The 27,308-nt window shown below is 37.0% G+C and overlaps 1 protein-coding gene across 4 annotated transcripts in view; it reads left to right on the top strand.

Annotated features, from left to right (window-relative positions):
• Positions 1 to 5,690: 5,690 nt before the first annotated feature.
• Positions 5,691 to 27,308, top strand: part of triqk (triple QxxK/R motif containing) — a 29,414-nt gene continuing 7,796 nt past the window's right edge. For 2 of the 4 annotated variants that reach the window (XR_013330241.1, XR_013330240.1), the window contains exons 1-4: positions 5,691 to 5,929; positions 6,949 to 7,022; positions 7,503 to 7,588; positions 10,505 to 10,664. Coding sequence is in view for 2 of the 4 variants with exons in the window: in XM_077742940.1 (XP_077599066.1) it covers positions 6,962 to 7,022; positions 7,503 to 7,588; positions 10,505 to 10,612 (255 nt within the window). In the remaining 2 variants the exon portion in view is untranslated. Of the gene's footprint in view, positions 5,930 to 6,456; positions 6,536 to 6,948; positions 7,023 to 7,502; positions 7,589 to 10,504; positions 10,959 to 27,308 lie in introns of those variants that run through there. The other 2 variants (XM_077742940.1, XM_077742939.1) reach the window with 2 other exon arrangements.

The raw sequence follows: 27,308 nt of genomic DNA, 5'->3' as shown, positions 1-27,308 counted from the left end.
CAAAAATCTTATAGATTAATCTCATGTTGCTTGTAGAGTTTAAGATTGGGGGGTTAAAAATTAATCTCATATTGAAGGTGATTTACTCTTAGATTGGTTTTAGGAGAATGTTTTGCTGCCAGTCCTCCCAGTTCATAAGGATCTGACATAAAGAGCCGTTGAGTTAATGTCGATTAATCTCCTTTTGTAGATTAACTTCAAGACGGTTGTAAATTAATTTCAGATTGGTTGTAGATTGACCTTGGTCAGTTTGAAGATGAGTTTGAGTTGGATTATTGATTAATGTGAGGTCAGTTGTGGTGTAACCTACAACCAATTGTAGTTTAGTATTCATTTCTAGTCATATTTTAAAACCAGAACGGTTAAAAATTCCTTTTAAATTGCTTATACATTTTTTATTTACCACCAATCCTGTCAATGTAAGCTTTCAAAAAACAAATACTTGGCACAAATACCCCCCCAACCCCAAAATTGACTGTACCTTCAACTAATTCCATAACCCTGTACTGTATATATACCTGCTCTACAAACATTTAAAAAAATTAAAAGTGCTGTCATGAAGTGACAAACACACACTGGCAAGCACACAAAGCCGGGTTTGTTTGTCAACTAAAAACAGCACGGCAATTTAGTGCAATCAGACATTGTGTAGAGGCCCTCACCCGGGGCTATACTTTTCCCTATGTGTGTTTGCGTGTGGACCCCGCAGTGCCATAGCTGTCAACAACATAACCCCCCCTCTATAAGACCCACCCTCTGTGCCCCCAACCCACAGGGTGGGCTGGCGAGCTATATGAGTAGCACAGCGTGACCAGTATGCACGGCATGAGGTGCAACACCTTCCTATGCGTTTGACTGGAAAGAAAACCATCTCAACTTTCTCTACATTGGCTGCCATTGACAGGAATAAACCAAAAGCATTCAGCCATGTCAACATCCCGTGTACAAAAGCAATGATATGCCAAATCCTCAGACAAAACGTGACTATCAAACGTCTTCACTTTGTTAGGTTTTTTGTTCTTGTTTCCACTCAGCACGACTCAAAGCTTCCGTTTAATTCGCGCATCTTTTTTTCTTCTTTTTTTTCCTTCGGCAGATTGATGCGTTAAAAACAAGAGGCGCTCTCTCGCTGTGATCTCAAAGAAATATTTATTTTCTCCCGCTGTGAAGCACTTCAGCTCAGCTCCTTGACAACCCCCCATCCTCTGAAGCCCCCCGTACCCGACTCCCCCCGTCAAATCTCGAGTGCCTTCACTGGCTTTTGTTGTTGCTGTTAATATTTCACACCAACTTGTTTCAATATTTATCACGCGTCATGCATTTTAATGCCAGTGCGTCCCCCGAGTGGCGCGTGTGTGAATTTTCAAGGCGTCGGTGGAACATGAAGTTTCCCTTCCTTTCCTCGCCGTTGTCTCTGGCCTTCAAATAAGTCAAATAGCCACTATCTGTTGCCATGACGACCGCTAACCTGCCCTCATCTGGCTTTTTACCTCGGGAGAAAAATGGCAATGCTTGTTTTTTTCTTCTTCTTTTAGTATAAACAGACAAACTCCTGTAATTGACTGCCCATTCATTTATGAAACAGACTTAACTCATTCCTTGCCAGTGATGCCAATAGATGTCCAATTTATATTGACAGAGCCAAGAACAGTCCTTTTATATATATATATATACACATATATATATATATATATATATATATATATATATATATATATATATATATATATATATATATATATATATATATATATATATATATATATATATATATATATATATATATATATATATATATCTATATATCTATATATATATATATATCTATATATCTATATATATATATATATATATATATATATATATATATATATATATATATATATATATATATATATATATATATATATATATATATATATATATATATATATATATATATATATATATATATATATATATATATATATATATATATATATATATATATATATATATATATATATATATATATATATATATATATATATATATATCAAGTCTCGCAAATAAAAGCTGGCATGCTAGCATAAGTCACTGCCCCCCTAATTTCGATTTCGACATCTATAAATGTATAGTTCTCCATTTTTTTTTATTTTCCAGGTATCACACGATAAAATTGCCCGCCAAAAATCGTTTCCGCCTTTTGATCGGTAATTCTGGCCATCATCCGTTGCTGAATAACCGCGTGTCAAAAGACCGGTCTTTAGGCATTTAGAGGGCTTAATTCTTCACAATACACCTGTCATCACCTTTAAAGCTTTAATAAGGCAGCGCCGTCAAAGTGACAACCGCTCGTTTGGAAGGGACAGGTCGCTCTCGGCTAATTAGCGTGCTTGGACGCTATTGTTGGAGCTTTTCACGTCGGAAAGAAAAAGAGAAAAAGCCAATCGTTTATTAATGGACTGCTGCCTTACTTGCGTGTAAACTTGTGCGAGACAATGTTGCACCGTACCCGCATAAAAAATTCACGTGCTACAACCCCGGCGGTTTAAATATTGAGCAGGACGGCGTCCGGTCCGTGCAATGAGGGGAAGACAGCAAGCGTGTGGAATGTCAATGTGAATGGACGAAAAGCCAAGACAAATATTAAAAAAATGCTTGGCTAGTGGCAGCTAAGGGGGTAAGTTTGCATTTAGCATGTGCACTTAGTGTCAATGCATCTTTATCTTTATTTTAGGTGGTTAAAATGATCAACTTTTGGCGTGTCAAGCAATTTCAAAAGTTGCTAATTACCATACAGAAAGCAAAAGTAAATACATCTAACAAAGGCAGCCTTTAGGGGTTGAAAAGGGTGAGGGGGTTATCTCAGATAGGGGGTATTATTAATAATTCACAGTATTAATTTAATCACATTTCATATGCCAAGTTGCTTCTAATCCCAATCTAATGACTAATTATACGCTCAAAGCTTGATTGGAGACAACCTTCCAGCCAAGGCCGATCGGACTCCCTCCAATGCGTGCACGCTAATCAAAACATTCGGCGCCCCGTGTCAAGAATAAAATTAGTTTTCCTTCAGGCTCTCTAATAAACCATTAAAAAAACTTTTAATATGTAAATGAAAAAAATATAAATGCAATAGGAATGTAAGAGAAGCCAGTTAAATACAATGAGAATGCACAATTATACAATTAAATGCAATTAACCTATGAGCAAATGCAGTAAGACATAATTCAAATGCAATTACTATACACTAGAATGTAACAAAACTCCATGAAAATGAAATTCATAAGCGGTAAAATATAATAGCAATGCAACAATACAATAAAAGAGTGAGAAAATGCACTCAAATTCAATACAAATGGTAAAATACTATCAAGTACATTAAAAATGCATTCATTCTATTAAAATGCGGCATTAATATACAATCAGACTACATGAAAATCTAATTAAATTCTATAAAAATACAATCAGATGTAACCGTAACATGAGAAAATGCAATAAATAATAATGCATTGAACACAAGTGAAATGTAATAATTTAATATTATATAGAATATATAATACCAAATGTAAGAATGTGACAAAATGCAATAAAAGTACAATAAGACTAAAAAATTGTGTAAAGGAATGCAGTAAAGTATCACACATGCATTCAAATAAGAACAAAAATGCAGTTTAATTCAATAAAAATAGAGTTTATAGTGGTAATATGATAAAAACAATAAAATTGGATGATATAACACATTCTGCCTAATTTTTGGAATCAAATCAATTTAAAACAATCATTTTGATGTTTCCATATTATCAAACATGACGCAAGTTAGCTTGAGCTATCAAAAAAAAATGTCCGCCCGCCTTGTTGTGACTGTAACAGCACTTCATCCAGTGGGAAACTCCATTTCCTCCCACCCCAGAGCGTGAAAAGCCATCTCCAAATTGCGTAGCCATGAAAGCACATTACGCCGACCACGTCGCCGCGTCGCTCCTCTGGGAAATATCGTTTCGGGCCATTACTGCTCATCAACGCTGGGCGGGGCAGGGAGAGGAGAGGGTGCCGTGTCCCGACTCACCCTTCCTTGTACCTCGTGTGTCCATGGTTCAAAGTATAAAGACATGACTTTCTCTATCTTCGAGTCAAGTTGGATGGTCTTAAAGAGTGGCTCGCCCCATCTCCCCAATCATCCTCGCCGCACGCCCTCGCATACGCGGCGTGGCAAATTACAGGCCGCGCTTAAACCCACGCTGCTCTAATCCTTGAAGGAACCCGTGGTTTGCCTCGAGGGTGGGCGACCGATATCTCCGATCTATGTACCATCCCCGTCACGAAGACAACTATTGTTTGTTTTTATCGATCGGCAACACAAGCAGAGTGAGACTGACGTTTACTTGAAAGTACTACTTACTAAAGTTGACGTCAAACGCCGAATTATTCACAGTTTAGTAGTAGTAGTTTAATACTTTTCTTTCTGGAGGCAACTTGTAACTAACAACCATAACATTCTCTTGACAGGTACGACTTACTGGCTCTTGATACCAATTACGGTTTAATACTATTTCATTCATTCATTTTCTGAACTGCTTCATCCTCATTAGAGTCGTGGGTGTGCTGGAGCCTATCCCAGCTGACTCTGGGACACCCAGAATTGGTGGCCAGCCAATCACAGGGCACAATGAGACGGACAAACATTCACGCTTGCACTCATAGGAGCAATTTACTGTATGTTTGTAGGTAAATAACGTTCAAGCAATCCTCCTGCAAAAGGTGTTTTCATGATTCTACTTTATAATTCAGTTTTAAGTTGAATCCATTTGAAGAGGGTTGGATTGAGCACCCTCCCACTTGCAATGGATTGGTACCACACTGAAAATGAAAGCCAAAATATTCTCTTGGGGAAATAGTCCGCTAACAAAATGACTTTACACTGAAGCTAGTAACATGTTTGCGAGTATTGACTGGCGATACAATGCATTTTTTTCCCCTCTCCACTCTTCATCTCTATTAATGTGACAGGGCGCAGCACGTTTGGTTTGTTTCACTCAACGGGAGAAATTAATCACTTGCGCGCCACATACAAAACGGAGTGAATTGTTCAGTAAGTGACTGGCGCACAGTGAGCTTGATGCCCGATTAGGACAACATAGTCGAAGAGCGATGTCGACACTGTTAACGTGGCAAACCTGGCTCCCATGGTAACGGAAAACAAGGCCAGGGCTTATTTGATGTGTTGGGGGAAAAAGTGGGATATAAATTTTGTATTTGGTTAATTAGGAATGTTTTTTTTATTTATTTTTGGGCCACAATGTCGTTAAGGTTTGGGATTATCAGATGGGTTGCCATCTGATTTGATATTCAATTATATATATATATATATATATATATATATATATATATATATATATATATATATATATATATATATATATATATATATATATATATATATATATATATATATATATATATATATATATATATATATATATATATATATATATATATATATATATATATATATATATATATATATATATATATATATATATATATATATATATATATATATATATAGTGTTTTATTATCCTGGCCAAATTAACACATTTTGTAAAATGTGTTTATTAAAAATCAATATGAGCTATCTAAATATATCTAATATATACTGATACTTACAGTACAATATTTGTCATCAAAACCGCATCCTCTTCCTTCTATTGGCGAATGGCCACACGCTCTGCATCTGATTGGACTAAACGTCTGCTCGTCTCTCCTCCTGCGTGGACACGCGGAAGTCAGTTCCAAGACAGTGCTACGCTGGCGTTTTGGAGAAAAAAAATTAAGTGCAAAGTACAATTAAACGGGGTTTTGCCGTGTTGTTGGCGTGCATGTGAGATCCAGCTATTACCTCGTCTACAAAGCCACCTAATAACGAAAAAGAACACGTCGTGTGTGAGTATTTTAGCCAATTCAAACAACTAAGGACGATTCGCCTATCATTCGTTGTATATTGCCACAAAATTCAACATTCGGAGCTTGCAACTTCTTTGTTCTGATGTTCTTTCCTACCGGATCCCTACAAGAAAGCACCCTTGTGCCTGCGTCTTGAGCATGCTAATTCGCTCTTTTCATCTTTGTTTTGCACAAATTCCCCAAAGGCACTCTTATGCCCCACCCTTTTGTTGTACTTGAACGCACCAGGTTAAGATGCTCTTTTATGCCCAAAGTTATTGTATAAAATCATAAAAAATATGATATCCCCAGTGTACAGTCGTTCTCTTGTGATAACTTTCTATTGTAGCTGCAATAACATTTTTTGAAATAAAATAGACACCAGGTGGCTGTAATTGATTTACTGTAACTAAATTGCCAAAAATAGACATAACACCCCCATATGCCAATTACCTTTTGGAGGAAATGTATTCTTTTCACCTACATTCAAATATCTCCCTTTAATACTAACACTTGTTTAATTACAGCCTCCCTGTGGTTTATTTTTAACCCGGAGGAGTTGTCGAACTAATTAAAGCAGAGCCAGCGGCACCAAAGACAAAAAAGGTGATAATATAAAGAATCCCACTTCACAGATGTACAACAATGAACCATATGGATAATCTTTTGTGATGCAATTTTAAGATTTGATTATATGTAATAAGGTACACTCTCGACAAAAAATATGTCGCTGACAAAACAACAGTCGGAAAAAAATGCCCAAAATTAGTTTCAATCAGTAATGTAACCTTTGGTAGATTTTTCTATTTGGTGGTGACACAACAAAATCTGCAATTAAACAAGATGCAAAATAATGACCTGTTTCTGATGAGTAGAATAACATTTGCCACCTTCACACTAACACATGATGGAAAATGCCATGGACAGGCTTAAGAATAGCATCAACATTGTTTTTTTCTCTTAATAGATGAATAAACACAAATGGGCAAATAACCTTTTGTTTTCTTTCTCTTTTTTAGAATAAAAAGTGAAATGGGGAGAAAGGACGCTAGTGCCACCAATCTACCAGTCGATCAGTACAGGAAACAGATTGGTGAGTATCACAATAATAATTGTAGCCACTACTGACCATATTTTAATATTTACATGCAATTATTCTACTACCAAATATAACAACACATACTGTTAATATGAACACTTATTATTCTATTATTTATTGTTGAATTATTACCTGTTTATTTTTATTCATCACAATATTTTTTTTATTTAATTATTTTTTTTACAAAAAAATGAGTCTTTTCTATTTTACTTTTTAAAATGAAATTAAAAAAACAGATTTCTATTTTTTTATTAGAAAAAGAAGCCAAAAACTGAAAAAAATGGCAATTTATAGGGCAATTGACAATTTTTACCTATTAAAAAACATACTTAACCCCATAAAACCCCACTGTACACATATTGCAGACCAAAAAAAAAATGTGATGTCCTCTTATATGAGTGCCAGAAACCTTTTTTATTTGTTTTTGTTTTTTTGCAAATAGCAAAAAAAGCCACTTAAAGTTTCTCTTTTCAGGTAAGCAGGACAACAAAAAGACAAAATCGGTCTTAAAAGCCACTCGGCTCAAAGCAGAAGCCAAGAAGAGCTCATCCACTTTCAGGGTAAGTTCAAATTTCTATAAAAAATATAAAATAAAATCCCCCCCAAAAAATAAATCTGAGCAAGTTTTCAGTCCCTGTGCGCTGTAATTGAGTGCAAATATAGCACTATTGTTCCGTTCCGGTGTTTGAATAATTGCTCGCCTTTCCTCATTAATGTCCTGCCGTGAAAGGAGGAGGATTAAACGCACGCCTGTGATGAAATGGTCATCTTCTTGCCCCAAATTTGCATCGCCGAGACGCGGCAGGGTCTCATTAAGTACGTCTTTAATCCAATTAGATTGGTCGCTATCTTGAAATATTGATACGGCTCATGAATTATTCATATTTGGACAAGAAGACAAGGAGCGTATTGGATTAAAAATACCTCGGGGAGGAAGGATATTAAAAAAATAAAAGTGTTGAACTTCTTTGTCCTCAAGTGGTGTGATGGTAAATTAAGACTTTTTCAGGTAAAGGGATTGGGGTTAAATGGTTAGATTAGCAATGGAGGTTTACTTTTGGGATTTTGTGCTTGAGTTATTAAGGATTATTTTGGCAGTTAGTTGTTTAATTGACTCAAAAATACAGTCCATTTTACAGTAAGTAACCTGTAAGGAAACAGTAAGTGTTTTTGCTAGTTTTTAGCTGTATATTTCATTGTAAATAAGGCTAGAAGAGTTAGATACTGTGGCAGTATGTTTTATGAAAAAAATGGATAAATATGTATATTATTGTTTGCCTTTGTTTTAGCTACAAAACAGAATAGAATAATAGCTATAGTGTTTCCCCTTTTCATTTAAAATATTATATAAATAACATTAAAAAGGGGAATAGTTACTCTTTTTTAACTAAAAAGAATATAATTGTTAAGAATTACTCTCAACAATTTCAAATTATTAATTTTTTTATCTACCACAAATACTTCAACATTTTAAAAAGTATATGAACTACTTGATCCTTTCTGTTAAATATATATATATATATATATATATATATATATATATATATATATATATATATATATATATATATATATATATATATATATATATATATATATATATATATATATATATATATATATATATATATATATATATATATATATATATATATATATATATATATATATATATATATATATATATATATATATATATATATATATATATATATATATATATATTATTTACAAAAGTTATTTACTGTTTTTCATGTATTTTGTATGTACTAATCCAATGGTATCCATTGATTGGTCCTCCACGTCCAATCACAGTACACAGTACAGCGTCCATTCAAAAATTTGTCAAATTTTATGTTTCAGTGGACAACAGTAATACTGAAACATAACTCAACAATTTTAGGTCAAAACTGCACGATCAAGTGTTGCTCCGAAATGTTGCGATTGGCATCCCGACTTCCAGGGTTTTCGGGGTACTCCAAATTTCTCCGTCTTTCCTCTTTTGCGAAGGCAGCTGGCCTTCCGTCGTCAAGCGCCAATGCGACGTAGCGGCACGAGGAGTCAGCAGATGCCAGGACAGCCTGTCTGGCGGCTGTGCTGCCAGCGCGCCCGTCTGGACCACTTGGCACGGAAAAGCCTCCAAAACGAACCAGCGAGAGAGCGAGAGACTGCGCTAGGCAGTTTTGGACCACATGTGTCAAACTTTGTCGTGGGGTTTTCTTCAAAAGACCTTTGTTTAAAAACTCAGGCCGCCGCCATCCAATAAGTAATCCAAAACAAACTAATTGGTTAAGAAATGAATCAGGAATTGTTGTGATAGTAGATCTATCTACAACTGATTTGCCTATTCACTGCAAATTTTCCTATTCATATTTTTTTGTTGCATCTTTTATACGTTTATTGACATTTAAAAAAATGGCAGACTTAATGACTTATTTTACATAATTATTTGTAATTATATTAATGATATATTTTTAAACCCCCACAAAGAAAAACTGCAAATATTACATTCTAACATTTTGTTGACTTCAGAATTGCAACTACTGTTGTATTTTTGAATATTTTTCATTTAAAAAAGGTTTGCCCTTATACCTCTTTATTAATTTATCAGATTTATTTCTTGACAATTTTGCTTAAAACAAAATGGCAACAACCACATTCTTGTTTCCATTTACATCTAAAAATTTCTTTTTTTCCCCAAATTTAAATTATTTATTATTTTAAGAGGATAAAATTTCAACAATCCCTTGGTATTTTAGTCCTAAATCTTTCCCCTTGACAACCACATTTTTTCAGAAAATAATTTTGAGAATAAACCCCTACGTCATAGCACATGAAGACCTTTCTCAGGCCTCACCAAATGACAAGATGGGGCAGATCTGACTCCCGAGCCTCGTGTATAGGCCTGTAACTGGCCTTTTCGCCGCCAACCCTCCCACTCCCCAAAAAATCGGACATCTCACTCAATCAACGGCAGCCAACGAGTTAAACACGTGTCCCAGTTTGGCATTGAACTTAACTCTAACAGATGTTGGCGTACTCTCTAATCAGCGCTCTTAAAGCTCTCCACCGCTGATGAGAAAGTTTGCTTGCTAACGACTTTGAGCGGATAACGAACAAGTGGAAAAATAGTCAGAGTGGCCCTAATGAAAATGGAGCTGATGAAGATTGTTTAATGAACGAGCACCACTCCAGCAATCGTGTCGTCAAGTGGACCGCCACTCGTGCGCAAAGCTTCCAATTGGCGAGGGACCGTTAAACAATACAAGTTGGAGAAAAAAAATGGGTCATTTCTTCTTTGAGTTTGTGATTTCGGCAAGACTTGGAAATCCAGATGAGAAGTCTCACTGATGATCCGTCACTATATCATATATACTGTATTTATATCCACACCACTGAAACAACAGAACATTTCTAGCAATAGCAAAACAATTCCAAGTTGTAGAAAGAAAATGTTCTTTTTTTTTGCTTCCCAGGATGCTTTTCTGGTCCTCGTGGCCATCTTGTTCTTTGTGGTCTGTGTCTACGCCTTTTTCTACCTCAACCTCAGCAACGAGATCAACATGGATATGGACGTGGAATGAACCAAGCGTCCACTTTGTAGGGACGTCATTAGTCTTCCCAACAATACATTAGGTAATCCTGCAGTACACAATATCTCCAAAACATTTCAAGAAACAGTATTTCATGCTTTCTCTGCCAATGACGGCGATAGACAATCGATTGATTGCTGCCGGCCAATCCCAGATCAGAATGAATTGGACCTCTGTCGCCATCATTGGAAGTGAATATTTTCAAGTTCATCTTAATTAAGTCAACCGTTACACATCCGACTTTCAAAATAAAATATAGAGGGCTTAGCTATGCCACTCAGTGTAGATCTACGCAACAGTTTGACTTATGCTAGCATGTCAGCTTTTATTTGCAAGACTTGACATATATATATATATATATATATATATATATATATATATATATATATATATATATATATATATATATATATATATATATATATATATATATATATATATATATATATATATATATATATATATATATATATATATATATATATATATATATATATATATATATATATATATATATATATATATATATATATATATATATATATATATATATATATATATATATATATATATATATATATATATATATATATATATATGTATATATATGTATATGTACATGTGTATATATGTCTATATGTATATATGTACATGCACATGCATGCATGCATAGGTATATATATATATATGTATATATAATATATGTATGTATGAGAGCATGGTGTTGTGCTATCACTAACCCTCCCTCGGGCAGAGTCACGTCCGTCCTCTTCCCGACAATCACTTTTGTCGTCACATTCCGCCACAACCTCTCCCTCCCCTCTCCTGCCCCGGCGAGATTAGAATGCGTGCCCGGAATAGCGATATCTGCATTTCTACCTGGATTAGCATGGCAAATTCACCGCTTCATTTGAATGCAGCGGTGGCGGCGGCGGCGGGCGGCCTTTTAAGGACGACTCGCCAGTTCGTCAATGCCGTCTTTATCCTGCCGTGAGCGCTCTCCCATGACCCCCTCACCTCTAGTAAAATGCTGCATGTCAAAGGAACCATTATGATAAGCGAGCAGGCTTTCATCTGCACACCCCCCGTTGCTTCCTCTTGAGTCGCTAGTATGCGTAACAATACGATAGGTCGCCGTAACAGACCTTCAAGGCGTGTACAGTACCTGGAAGCTCGTTATTCATTCTGCTGTAACAATAGCAATACATGGTTTATATGTAGGACTGATTTGGGGAGGCCATTTTTAACGGGAGCAGTGTTTAAGATAGAAAAAAAAGGAAAAAATATGTGTCATGTCACCAAGTTTTATTTTGAAAAATGTCAAAAAGACAGAATGGTAGGGGAAAAGTGAATCATGTTTAGATTTGAGTTTGTGTTGTGATGACAAAAAAATTCAATGTCAAGGGAGGACATGTTCGAAATAGTAATTGTGACAAGATAACAAACAAAAAGAGAAATGACATGAAGCAAAAAACCTTGAAAAAAGGTAAATATGACAAAATGTTAGAAAAGAGGCTGTAATGCTGTATTTAAGATAATGCATTAGGAAATCTCCAATCTCCACTTTATGGTTATTTTTAAACTTTATCATCTGACAAATTACTAAGCATGGGATGGAAAAAACAACCCTTGTGACACCCCCCCCCCCCCAAAAAAAAAAAAAAACCTTCTCTTGTGCTTTGAAGGAACCTTTTGTATTACTTACTAAATGGTAGAAGTGTTTATATAAAAAAAACAGATAAGAATAAAATCCATTTTTCTTGAAATGTGATTTTCACTGATACATTTTCTGCCTCATTATCATTGAAGGTTTTTTATATTGCCGCGCTATTAAAAGCAGGTGTAGTCATTATCTTCAGCTCTTAAAATCTAATGGATATTACAACCTATAGCGTCTATTTGCCTTTTACGGCCTGGCCATTATTCTCTTTCACGTGGCTTCATTTTCAAGCTATAAACATAGAAGTCACGGCTGTTTTAGTAGCTTGTATCAACGTCCTCCACGCCGACGGCTAGAGGACGTCGAACCGTCGCGTTTCACCGCCAGTGACGGCCGTCGCTGTCCAAATGAGCCAAAAACTCAAATTCCAAATTATTGAGGCAAACTGTGAGCTAAAATCTGGACACAATGTTCAGAGTTGTTTAATCTTCCAGTTTTTAATTCAACCTTTCTGAATGTATGCATGCATCCCATTGATTAGAATCAGGGTAACAATTTTGTCAACATAATTCTGGGACTTTTTCTAATTTAAAGGCATTGAAATGACTAAAAATGCACGCATTTCCATGTATTTTTAATTCTAGTAAATCCTGAGTATGGCTCTCAATGAATAACAATTGAAAATATGAATTGTTTATGGCTCTCTATACAAATATCTCGATTACTTTATTTACTCTTTAACTTTTCAAACTTGGTGTGTTTATAACTAATAGTGTAAACATATTTACATTACAAGCCAAAAAAACTATAAGCCATTTCCCTTTAACATTAATATATGAAGTACCTTATTTTCACAACTATAAGGCGTACCCTCAATGAATGACACATTTTATTTTTTTTCCAAATATAAAGCACACTCCCCGTCTATTTTGGAGCAAATGTAACACTTTTAAGTGCGCCTTATAGTCGTGAAAATACGGTACATAAAAATATATCAAAAAATAAAATAAGTTCTTCTTCTGGCCAACTCTCCCACTAATGAGTTTATCACCCATAGACGTCCAATCCATTTTAAGGGAGGTTGGCATTCGCGCCGAAAAACAACAGCCAATCTTTCCATTCCAAAAATACCATCTTTGCGCGTTTGTGTTGACGGCTAGTGTCTCTTAGAGCGCAGGTGCTCAACAGGTGTCCCCCGTCATACCCGTCGCTCTCCATTTGCTGGCGTATTTGCGCTCGTCCACCATTGTGTCGTCGGCGGAGGAACACCTGGGCCGAGCGGCACCTGGGCTCGTTGCCCAGACGCCCTTGGAAACTGGCCAGTTCCTGTTGCGGCAAGTCGGCAGCTGTCAGCCCATCTCGTCATTTGAGTCCATCTCACCCGGAAGCTAACGGCTTTCCTAGAAATGATAGTAGACCCCCATCCCGCCCCGTTCTCCCCCCCACGTTTAGAAAAACATGACTTTGACAGGCGGTCCGGGGAAGACTGATGGCCTCGGTGTCTTCGACTCGTGTATCATCTTGCGCCCTTGTGTTCCGACGTCCTCTTTAACGGTTTGATTTACGTCCGCCACGCCGGCTTATTGTTTCACGGATGCAATTAAAGGGGCGACCATTACATTTTTATTGCATGTTCGCGTTGATTTAAGAAGGCTTAATCGCCATCAGCATAAAGCGAAGATGAATATTCATATTTTTTTCTGGTCGCAAGGCTTTCACCGATTGCCAAAGTTCCGACTTTTCTACGAAATACATTTTTTTCTGAAAAGAAAACAAACCTAATAATTTTCCATTCGCAAAAAAGGTTTGAACATGACTATATTTCCGCTAATGTTAATTATTGACCCAAATTTAACTCATTAGTGAACAATTGAAACTGTGAGGACTTATTTTTTCATTGCCATTGACGGCAATATGCGTCCAAACTATTGGGAATGGGAGGGAAAAATTAATGTTTGTCATGAAAATGGCCCTAAAAATGCCTTAAAATGAAAAGGAATTGACCAAAAACTACAACAATCCCCTCAGGTGATTCAGCCGAGTCGTAGCAGATCGGATTTTCTCTGATTTTGAGTGAAAACAAACAATTTAGTGGCTAAGCTTCCTCAAACGTAACACTCGATCACTCTCTGGAACGGAGACTCGCGGGCAGGAAGGAGATCGTCTTACGGATTCTGACAGAAACAATCGGTTGGCCTCGGGTCGTCCCGGAGTTCGCCGGTGCGGAACAGGCGGCGCACAATCGGCAAAGTTGTTTGAAAAGATGAGGAAAAAGTGGATGTTTTTACGTTTCTCAAATTGCCAATGTGTTTCCATTAATGAAAAAAGCAATCCAATGCAAAGATTACATATATTAGATATTTTCCCATGAAATATCAAATTATAAACAAAAGCTAAAAAATGAATGGCTATTTTAGGGTCAAGGAATGAATGAATTCAATGTTGATGATTTTTCATGACAAAAAAACACCATTTATAGAATTAAAATGATGTTACTTATCGCTATTCAATTTACATTTAAAAGTATCTCTATGCATATACATATATTTAATTGCACTTTGCAAAATACATGCAAGAAACCCAAAATTTTCAAATGGATGCCAAATTAGGGCAACAAAATATTCCCCTATGGGTCGCGAGTTCGAAAACCCTGTCCTCCATAAATGTAATAAAAAGAAAAAAGAATCAGTGTAACTAGTAAGTCATCAACATACAAACATTAATTGCCCCTCTCTCAATATAATATAATACATGGAAATACATCTCTAGGACGTCTGGCCCCGTCAATGGCACGAAAACAGGACCACTGGTCGCCTCCTCAGGAGTTGTTGACTCACCCAGATAGAGCGTTGCGAGTGTCTGCCAAGCTTTTTCCGAGTGTTTTCCAAGGGTCATTAATGTCCCTCAAAGAGCTGGCTCAAAGAGCTCGGACCCTTAAGTGGGGGGCCGCCATCCACACACTGGCTCCTCTGTGTACGCGGCGCTCTCGTCCGACGCGGTCCGCTTCATCCACGGGGTCAGCCGGAGTGGAGACGGCCGTCAGTCATTCGCCGTTGACACAGAACGGCTTTGGCCCCACTAGCTTAGATGTTTGACACCCAAAAACAATAAAGGGCAAGTTAATTCTAATTCACTGGCTACTTGGAGATTGACAAATTGCCTGAAATAAATCTTCATTTGTGTCATCAGTCGAGGGAGTGGAAGCGCCACTTTGAAAACAAAACAAGGGGATTTAAAGCAACTATTTTCTCTATTAGTTACACTACTACTTACTTACATTAGTTTTAATAATAAAAAGTAGTCAGTGGCGAATAAACTCTCACCCCAGAGACGTTCACTTCTGTAAAACTGTTTTTTTTTAAACATATTTTTGCCCTAAGTTCATAATGGATATTATTGTCGACAAAATATTTTAACGGAAAATTTCTTACACGCAAAAAAGTTCGTAGATCACCAAATAGAAAATGGAATAATTCTAACATAATGATTACATTCCATTTTGGTTGCATATGGTCGGCATTATATTTTATATTTCAGGCTAAAGCCGAATTCGGAATTAGAAAGATTAATATCAACGAAAACGTCAAATTTCTACCACGCCAAAAGTCCCTTAGTAGCGAATTTCCCTATAAAAAATTCAACCAATGGACTTTAACCTAAAAACATAACATCCAATGCGAACCATATGCTTCTCAGATTGAGCAAAACAGAATAAAAGTGCTTTTTTTCTTGCCTCTACCGTTTAACCACCAAAGTTGACTGCGACAGTTTTATTGCTTTTTAACGTTTTGTGCCGCAGGCGAAACAAAGTCCGACGTAAAAATCCGTGGGGAAGATCTAACCTTCCCCGCGGGGGGCGTAAACATGACTTATAAAGCCAATGTCAAAGCTCGTGTACGGGAGCGGACATCTTGCCAGCTCATCTATCACGCGTTGATGGCAGCTTAACGTTAGCCAACGAACGAACGCCTTAGGCGCAAAAAACGGGCGCATCTGTTCGCCGTAAAAAAAAAAAAAAAAAGCAGGGCACCTAGTCCGGATTTTTCTAAAAATACATGCCGCGTGGCGTAAACATGAATATGACGAGCACGTTGTAAATCGGCCGAATTAGAACGTCCCCCCTTTTATGGAGTCGTTTTACGGAAAATTTGATTTATTTTATAGTCATTTTCATGGCTTGATTCCTCTGTTTTATTGACTCGTAAGGATAACATGGGGAACATAGTACCCCGTTTATATCAAGGTATATTCATTTTAGCATTTATTTTTTAAGAACAAAAGATGTTTCATTCGGTTTCTATACGCTCTTACGAGACGATGCATTTTTTTTCTCCAATTTAAAAAAAAAATCTGCATATATTTTCACAACTGTATAGTTTATTTAACTCTATTTTGAAATGTATTGTATTGATTATTGCATTGGACAACTCTGAACTAGTTTTGTATGATCGTGAAGAGTCAAAAATAACATTTTTGTTCCATTAATGATATTTATTTACCATGATTTACATAATCTTTAACTTTATTTACAACTACAATTCATAAAATTTTTGGCTAAATTACTGGAAGACATGATTAAGTTTTTATTTTTATCATTAATCGTCAAATTTAGTCGTCCACTTTTAATGAAGTTGATGGGTTGGACTCAACTGAGCCAAAAGCTGCCATCTTTTACTTTGTAAAATAAATGAAAATGAATTTAGTGTCACTTAAAGAAAAATCTCCAAAAAATTCAATTTTTTTGTCAAAAAAGTTTACATCTTTTTGAAGAAATTAACATTACTGATTTAGGCCTAATTATTTTTAATATACTTTAAGGATCTGTGATTCTTTGTCAAAACTACACTTTATTATCTAATTCGTGTGTAAAAACTGGTAATAGAGGGACTTTAAATGCCAAAAACCAGCCAGCAAAATTGCAAAGTTATGGTTAATGTTCATACGTCAGTAAAGCGATTCCTCACTTGTGCGCGTACGACTTTTCGTGCCCGATTTGTGTCCGGGTGACATGTTATTGAAATGAATTTGCAGAAATGCGGCGAGTGTAATCGTCGTAATCATTTAGAGTGTTTTTCGTCTTTAGAAAGGCTTTGCAAAAAGCGTCATTTGCGCAAAAAGCATCGGCGCCTTTCAACGGCGAATGAGCCTGATATGTCGTCAATCGCTCGACAGGAGAATTGGCAAATTGCAGCCGAGAGTGCGTCCGGGTTCAAATTGCTCACTTTTCATAGATAATGCCGAGGCTAAGTCGTTGTCAATAAACGCCAGCGGCGCTATTTTCTTACCGTGCTGGCTTTTGCGCAGCGCCACGGCCGCCGGCGCTAAGTGGAAGCGTTGCTTCGCAAAGGCGCCGCAGGGATTCTATTTGCGGGTTTTGTTTGGGTCAGTTGCCGTGCCAGTTTTGGAAGGATAATACAGCTATTTTAGTAAAAAAGTTATTTTAGCTAGAGAAAACAACGATTTAGTCCATCAATGTCTATCTTTGTCTATAGCAACCAATCAGCCATATCCTACCAATCCCTCTAAGGCGTCCAATTAATATTACAATTTCAAAACTCCATATTTATTCATTTTTTTGCCATTTTTTTTGAAGTTTCCATTACTTTATTGGAATGTCATTGTGAAATTGGGTCAACCAATTTTTATTTGTATTATTCAATGGAATCATCACATATTTCAAACTTTTCAACATCCCTCAATTATTGCAAAATTCATTTTTTTTCATTATTATTATTTTTTGAACAGACAGTCCTCCCCATTGGCTTCGTATTCCCCAACAATGAGTCAGCGTCAAACGCGGTAAACTTGGCAGGCGAACGAGGCTCACAAATCTCTCTCGCCCGGAGGGTTGCCAGGTCTCCGTTTCAGTTGCCAGGTCAGCGGGGCTCAGAGATCCTCATCGCCATTGAAAATGTAGCGTTTGGCCAAGGGATTAACAATACAGTCTTTCTCAAAGCCGTCCCTTAATGCCTCCGCAATATGTTCCGACCTTCTATTTTTTTTCGCCAAGGAGTTTCGCAGATGTTGCGGCATATTTGCGGTCCCGCCCGCACTAAAAAGACACATTACAAGCACCTCGGGGAGCTACTGACAGTAATGATTAGAGGTGCTTTCCGTGTCTTTTAAACAGAAAGAGTTTTGGGGAGACCAGTCCAGATTTACTTCCATGATGGTTCCACAGCAAATGGTCGTTAACCGTGATTAGGTAGTAAATAGCGTTTGTTTACCTCTGGGTGCCCAAATAAAGCGCTCATGCTTGAAATGTTGCTCCGATCTGTCCGTATAGATGCCCAATTTATCTCAAACTCCCAATTTAAATCAGTTGGACGTCTATTGTCGTAAATGGCAGCCATTAAAGTCTCTCATTGGAGATTTTTACTTCCACTGATAGAAAAGTATCCACTATAAGCCCTCCCACTTTAAACTGATTGGTCGTCCATCAATGGCAGGTGAATAAACTCTCACCTCAGAAACTTTCACTTTTACAAAATATTTTAATTCCGAGTCACAGTTCCCCTTTTGAATAAATTGGACGCCTGTCAGCTTTTGTCGAGATATTATTAAAGCCTCACTTTGAAGACATTAGTTTCCATTAAAATATGAATAAACTCCCTCTTCAGAAACTTTCACTTGCAATGAAATCAGATAAATTCCCCCAGTTTTAACTGGTTGACCTCATACGACTTTAACAGCAGAAAACTAGTAAAGTATCGAAAAATAAATTACAAAATAGTCACCTAATTGCTAGCAATGTTAGTATTTAGCTCTGTTAGTCGCTCCTATGTAAGTGTAATAAAGAGGAAATGCAGATGCGATGCGTTCAGGTCGTGAACTCTAGGCGGAATTCGGAATGCGGGAATTCCGCCGCACGTGTTGTTCAAACGTCCGCTCCCGTTTGATTGCGAGTGGAATCATTCGGTACTTTTTTTTTACTTTTTCCATCCACTCTGTTGAAGCGCTTACGCTTGATGGCAAAAGCAGCATCGGAGAGAGTAAAATAGCCATCGCGACCGGCGTGGAAGGAAAGATGATTGATTCCGAAGGACGACATCGTTTGGTGGAATTTTTTTAACATTTGTGTAATAATGAGGTCGTGTTTTTTTTTTTTTTGAGGTCTGGAAGCTGGTTTGACTAGAATTCTAGAGTTGACAATAGAAAGATGAGATGCTTTAGGTCATGGCTACATTCAAAAAGAGTATATATTGCATATTTTTATGTTGTAGGTTTTCTCTATTGCTGAAATGTTCAATCATCTGCATCTGTTTTTTAGGGTTTACTCAATGCATATTCTTGGTTGTAACGTATATTAACAGCAAAAGTATAATTATACATGTATTCTAAATGTGAGCCTATATGTCGACTAGTTACGTAAAGATTATATTTTTTTTAATGACAGAACTGTGAAAAATAGTTACTGTTTAACATCTAAGTACTGTTTAATATCTAAGTACTGTTTAATATCCAAGTACTGTTTAATATCTAAGTACTGTTTAATATCTAAGTACAATTTACTAGCGACCAAACGTCCGGTCACGCAAATGTAAATATTCAAGTTAAGCAAAAGACTCCTTTCAATCTAAATTAATCAAACCATTGTTGGCCATTTTGTTGCTGTCGTTGTCGTTTCATTTTTATTGTACGAGAGACAAATAATAATAAATCCAATCTGCCCCAAAAAAATTCGGAATCCCCCCCCCCCCCCCCCCCCCCACGTCAAAGTTGACCGATCCTCCGCTAAAGATTATCCAACAGGCGGAGACTCTGTTTATTTTCGCTCTTAGCCCGTTGGGCGCTGCAGCTGTCACTCTTACAGTGAGCCCAAGACCCCGACTGTAAAATCCCGCCGACACCAAAACAATGACAGTCTGTGACACAGCTGGTAAAGATCAAACGTTTAGCCCGGAGGATTTTTCGGCGACCGCTCTTGACCTCCGGCCCCGCCGGCCGAGGACTTTGGCGGCGCTGAAAAAGAAAAGCCAGTTGTGTGTGGCGTGCTTGAAAAGGGGGCCTTCAGGGCGGGTTATCTGCCACCGTGGGCTCGTCGCTGGTCGCTGGCGGCCACCGCCGCCTGGACGGAAAGCAGACGGGGTCCGGGGGGATGACGTACCGTATTGGAGCGCCGAGACGTCGGCGATGACAAAGTGCTCTAGATAACGAGCGGAGACGTGACATCACGGGAGAGAAAGTCTGGGAAGTTGCGTGCGGAAAGGAGCAATTTGGCTCGGCGAATAGATATTTTTGCTCGATTTGCTCGGCTACGTTCGGAACTGTGGCGGTCTTCCATATGAACGTTTCCATGGTAACGCCATATAGAGATGTCCCAGAGCAGAGTTGGCCAACACGTTAGACACAAAGAGCCGAAATTTTAAACTGTGAGAGTTAAAGAGCCATTTATGTCACAAGCAGCATAAAAAAAAAATCTAATCTGCTAAATTATTTTTGAAGTATAATTTATTGTTTACTCATGGTATTACATTGCATTATTTCTTTTATAAAGTAAGAGTTATATATGCCTAAAAAGTATATATAAATATCCTATACTATACATATACTACTATATATACTACTATACATACTATACTATATATATACTCCTATATATACTATACTATATATACTATACTATATCTACTATACTATATATACACTATACTATATATACTACTACTACATACTATACAAGGAAAATAAAATAAAAAAAAAACGAAATAGAAAATTCTAATAGGTTTGTATGTCCAAAATCGGAAATGTTGAAATGGAAACGGTGAGCGTTAGCAATTTGCTTGTACCGGCGTCTCTCTGGTTTGTGGCAGCATTCCTGCACTATCCTCGCGAGCTGCCAAGTGGTCCCGTCTGCTCTCTGTCACGTCGCCGTCGCCATTTGGCAGCTCCTCGTTTGCAGGCGGCACATAAAAAAATCTGTCTGTTCACTGTTAAAGCCTTCAATGACAAGAAGCACAGAAGCTTTACTGTAAGCGTTCAAGACAAGTCTTTAAACACACTAATGTCAAAAGTTATCCCAGTAAAAATCTTTCCCCCCCCCACTTATAATATTCCTATTTGATATTGATTGATCTCCAATTATTACTTCATAAAAACGTTTTGAATGTCACTTTACAATTAAATCTGATTCAAAACTGACAATTTTTCCCCCCTTTGAGTTTACTCATCAAAAACTTCTTTATTAGTTATATAAAAGTTTTAGTACTACAACTATATTCGCTATTGCTGATAATATTGCAGTTTTGCACATACTCATGGGAATTTCTTACTACTAGTAAGTTTTTTTCACAACGTAGTTTTACACTAATTAGACTATGGCTACTAAATTGCAAAATCTTTGACATAATTATGACCTCAAATAACTCCAACATTTATCTTTGTAACATATTTGAATTGTGACTCTTTTTTTTGCAGCAAACTAAATGTTACTGCATATCTTTAAATAGCTCCAAATGTCTACATATAAATCGTAAAATATTGCAACTCTTTGTAAAGTTCTTGTAAAATACTTTTTTTAGCAATACCACTATTTGTCTTGCAACTTTATCATATCAATATCCAGAAATCACGGTTTTACTTCTGAATTATTTTGACCAACGTGAAAAACACAGCTTGCACTTTGATTAACGCCACCCAATGAGGCGACAGCATCATTTGCGTGCAGGACCAAACACATTTTCATCATTGGGATACCTTCTCCCATCCCATCTGGCTCCATTTGGAACTACCTTCTACTTTGCGCTCTTTTATTGGTGTCCGGCGATGGTCCGGGCCTCCCAATAATTGGCCTACGTCTTTCGGCACTAACCTTCCCGCAAGGAAAACGTAGCCAACTTGACGGGAAGCAGAAGGAAGCTCCCCGGTGTGTTTTTTTTCTCTCTTTCTTTTTGATCAGGCAGCTCCTCGGCCAGCTTTTGGCGGCGCACTGCCAAACGCAACGGCGTGGCTTGTATATCGCTTCATAGGTTGGCTTTATGGGGCACACGGGCAATTGATAATCATTGAGATTTCCATCAGAGTGATTTCATGGAGGAGAATAACGTTGTAATGGAGCTGGGAAAAGTCGTAACTCATAGGGATGATTGCTTTACAAATTTAGGTGGGAGTTATCAAATAAGTTAAAAGGATGCATTAGATCAGGGGTAGGGAACGTACGGCTCGAGAGCCATATGTGGCTCTTTCCATGGATCTATATGGCCTAAATGCACCAATAGGAGCGTCACATTGACACTGTGTTATTGAGTTTTCCATTTACTCATCTCATTAATACGGATTGATTAGCAACAGAATAACAATGTAGTAAAAATAATTCAGAGACTTGTTGTGATTAAAAAGTGATGAAATGACCCACAACATCACATTATCATATATTTATACTTTTAAATTCTGAGAATGGCTCTTTAAAAATAACATTATAAAATAAGAAGAGTTTATGGCTCTCTCTTTCAAAAAGGTTCCCTGCATTAGATAGAAAAAAAGTACATAAAATTAGGTGTATATATTTTAACATGTTGAGAATTGTGTCAGACTTTTTGAATGGGCGTAAAGTTATGTTATGGGTTAAAATGTCATGTATTTTTTCTACTAACGTTACTATTTATAATGAATATGAAAACCTGTTACTCTTAACCAATTAATTCTGAGAATATTGCACAAAATGAAATAATAAAACGCTACTAATATGATGCTGCGGTTAGAAAGGTCAACAAGGGGTCACTTGTAAAATATCTCAACTTTAATGTAGTAATTGTATGACTTTTTTTGCAAAAGTCGCTTTGTGTTGACACAGACTTTCTGTCGCCAAAATTCCTGTGAAACCAACTAACATCCGGTTCACATTACGTAAAAAGTATTTTAATCTCGTAATATTACATTGTATGACCTCATTCCTGTATTATTCCAACTTTAATCTTGAATATTTCAATTATTTTCATAGTACTATTTTTTAGCCCTTTTGTCTGTTTGGACTTGCTTGACTGGCTATTGCAAAAAAAAAAAAACAATCAAAAACTGCTTTCAATAACAATATCGTTATTTTCCGTACTACCGCAACACATAGCAATCAATGCATGAAGTTAACGCTAAATTTTAAATTGACCGCTATCCCCAAAAGGGTTAAATTATCTTCCAATTAATCTTTAAAATGTCTTTAATTGAACTTGTTTTAGCCTGTAAAATCCAAATTTTCCTTCAATTTTAAGATCATCGGTCCACCACATAACGAGCGACAAATAAACCCAAATAAAAACGGCGAGCAGTCGAGTGCCGCCGCCAAACAGCTTGTTTACTTTCCCACCTCTCTACCTTTTCTTTTTTTGGAGCGCGTCCTAAAAATGCGTCATGGCGGCGGCAGCTGTTCGGCCAGACGGCGTTCGCACGCTGTTGCCTTCGCGCGCCGCCATACGGGACGCAGCGTGACCGCCGCCGTAACCCGGCGCTAAGTAACATTCGCCGCGCGTCGGCACGCCTCGCCAACCTCCACCGGGAGGAAAGACGCACCCCTGCGGATTGAGATATACCTCGAAATTCGCTTCCGATGCTCGTAATGGCTTCCCCAATTTCTTTTTTGTGACGTCATCGTACTTTCGGGCACAAAAAAATACCTCCATTGGGATACTTTGTGGTTTTCTATTGGGTCGCAATTGGATTTTTGGGCAGCACTTAGTGCTCGGAATGCAAATAATAAAATCTAAGGCAATAAATAAGCACATTGGTGCCGTACTGATTCTCGGATTTACGGGTTAACGATTTGAAAGTTTATGGGAATACGTATTTTGTATGAATAATGAATGATGATCCAATAGTTAGTCTGTGATTTGATGTCAAATGAAGCTTTAATCTACAAATTTAAGGCTTCTTCAAAGTGAACTAAAGTGGATACAACTGATTTTTACAATCTTTTACTGAATATTTTATATCGCAACAAGAGTAGTCTAAACAAAAAAAAATACTTAAATGACATGCTGTTTGAAGCAATGATGTAAAGATTAGCTAAGAGTACAGTACTAAAATACAGTATTTTTCCTCAAATGTGAAATACTTTACAATGTTCATGAAAAACATAAATACATTAATATATCCTTTATATGAATACATATATTTAATACATACGTAGAAAATAGTTCACATATATAAAACTATAACCACAATGCAAAATAATTAAAACATATATATAGTATTTGTGCATCTTTTCCCCTTAAAATAGCCCTTCTACTAAAAAAAAAAACCCAAAACAAACAGTAAATAAAACCATTTTTATACAGGTACACATTTTGGGAAAATATATTAAGTATTTTTAGTTCAAAAATCATTTCCTAAAACCTAAAAATATATAAAGAAAATCTCAAATAAACATTGTTTTACATCTATTCAAAAAAACTGAATATTCAGGGCTTTTAATACAGGTCTTTTAATCCATTTATAAAAAAAAAAAATCTAAATATTACATCTAAAATGGTCCAGCACACGTGAAATCAAGTTGACGTTAAAGCGGCCCTGCTTTCGACATATTTTGCCGTCAATGGCACTGAACGCTGACCATTCGCCGTCTGTCAATCGACCTGACGTCTCGTCATCCCAAGGCTCTCTTTGCCTCTACCATCGCATCTTATTACAGTCAATAATCGTAATGGCGTGATCAGAGCGGCAGACCCCCGTGAAATGGCTTCCCAGCTGGCAGGTGGGGGGTCCGGGGACGCCACTGGGTGGTTTTTTTTTGCATGCCGATGAATTAGAAGAAGTGACAGAAGAAAGTGCGGAAGAGATGGGTGGAGGCTTTACGGCCAGGCAGATGGGACGATTGATGGCGTCGAGAAAAAAGGGGCGGGGGGGACTCTTAAAAGTGGAATATAGGCGTCCCCCAAGGAGGAGATTAATGGGGTGCGCCTCTTCGCCACGCTGGCACCGCCTCGTAAAGCGGGCACGCACATCTGGCGTGATCACCGATGGGCGGGCGGGAAAAGGTAGGCGCCCGGCCCTCGGTTTTTTCTTTAATGGCGAGCGCGGACAGGATTTATCGTTTGGCGTCATCCGTCTTCCATGTGATGGAAACATCAAATGGTTGCAATGGTTGCAGTTTAGCGTTACTACTTTGGTGGTTTAAAATGGGGTTTAAAATGTCTTGAAAATACTCTTGGGGCTCTTGGTAAAGTTTTTGTAAAAAAAAAAACATGTCATTTTTGTAGTAGGTCTTAAAGTATTTAATTTTCCCCAAGTTTAATGGAATTATTTATGTTTTGGGGGGGTCGAGGGTGAATTTTGCCTTGTAATTGGGATTGAATTCAGTTTTAATGTCTTAAATTTCAATTGATTTAACTTGAAGGCATATTGTTTTAAGTTCGTCGAATTTTAACATTTTTACTAGGTTTGAGTGTTGTAAAAATCCCAAAAATTAGACATGATTTTAGTTGCATTCTGAGAAAGTTACTGCTATTTTTTTCTGAAATTTTGTCAAAATTTGTCAACTAAACGACTCTTAAAAATACATCCAAATTTCACTACATGAACAAATTCAGCATCAAGCAAAATTTGTAGCAAAACCTTCAATACCATTACCAAAATACATAACCGAAACAGTAAATTCCAACACTCCTGCGCCATTTTCCACATGGATTTCTTCCAATTTTTTGGTGCATCTACTTACGTTGGAGGTCCCTACCCAAATGTATCATGGCAAATTAAAGTAATGTCAGATTTTTTTAATTATAACTTGATTAAGGCTCAAAATATCCAAGTCGACTAATTGAATGTGTTTAAACCATCTCAATTCTATCCCAATATCCCATCCATCACTATAATAACATATTTTTGAACCCATTGAGCAGCAGGCACTAACCTCCCCATATTCTTCCGACCTGACCCACGACGCCATTGTCGCTCACCGCTCCCAATGGCGTATCTCCCACCCCCCCCTCTCCACCGTTTAATCACCCCCCCTCACTCCATTCCCGCCGCGTTCCAACACAGATGGCGTAATTAAAGGTAGGCGAGGCGGGGAGGCAAATTTATCTTTGATCAGCACCTTCCGCCTCCAGATTGTCATCGGTGTTGACGGCGCGCTAGGCTCGCTAACGCGGAGGAGATGGATGGAGGACGGGTGGCGGGAGGCGCGACCACCACCGTTCTTTTGTTTGCGGCGTGCTACGGCACCCTCCCGCCGGGAGTAGGAGAGCCGGAATGATTTTTTTTTTGCAGAGCTCTTCAGAGGGAATCATGCATGCTGCAGTGGAGTGCAGATTTTATCGACTCTAGTCTGCGGATCGTTCTTTGTTTGCCCTCGTCTTCTTTGTCGTTAAAAATCTGCCTTTTTCACATTTTTTTTTTTACAAACAAATTAGACGTCCAGCATCGTCAATGGCATTGAAAGATGAGCATTTACTACAGTAACTACTGTCCGTGAAATAATTAAATCCACAATAGTCCATTTTTTGCATGATTTAGGGCTATGTCAATGAACTTAATTGATTGTTATTTGATTTATTTCTTCTTAGGCACCTATTGTGATTTTTAACAACAATTACAAATCTATAATTTTGTAAAACAATACTAATTATTATTATTTGATTCATTTCGTCTATGGCAACAGTTGTGATTTTTAACAAAAATTACAATTTTATATATTTTTAAAATAATACCAATTATTATTATCTGATATCATTTTTTCTCTGGCACCAATTTGGATTTGTGACAACTATTTTCAATTTTATGAAAATAAAAGAACATCTAAAAAGCTATATTATATATAATAACTCATCAACATCAATTATACAATACGTTAACTGGCCTATTATGTTGTAAATCACAAAAAAAATAACATAAAATTACTAGTCAATAATATTAGTCAATATTAATTTATCAATGACTAACCTTCTAAAGCTATTTTCTTAGTTTAAACCTCCATTTTAACAAAAGAGAATAATGAAAAAATTATATCTAAAGGCTAAATAACACGCGTCACGTTGTATTTCGACTTGTCGTAAATGATTTGATATTCTTTTCTTTTCTTCAACGGCAATAAAGTCGCCA

This window comes from Stigmatopora nigra, chromosome 21 (assembly GCF_051989575.1).
Source record: "Stigmatopora nigra isolate UIUO_SnigA chromosome 21, RoL_Snig_1.1, whole genome shotgun sequence".
Lineage (NCBI taxonomy): Eukaryota > Metazoa > Chordata > Actinopteri > Syngnathiformes > Syngnathidae > Stigmatopora > Stigmatopora nigra.
The sequence above is the reverse complement of the archived record's forward strand: the minus strand, read 5'-3'. Positions and strand labels throughout refer to the sequence as shown.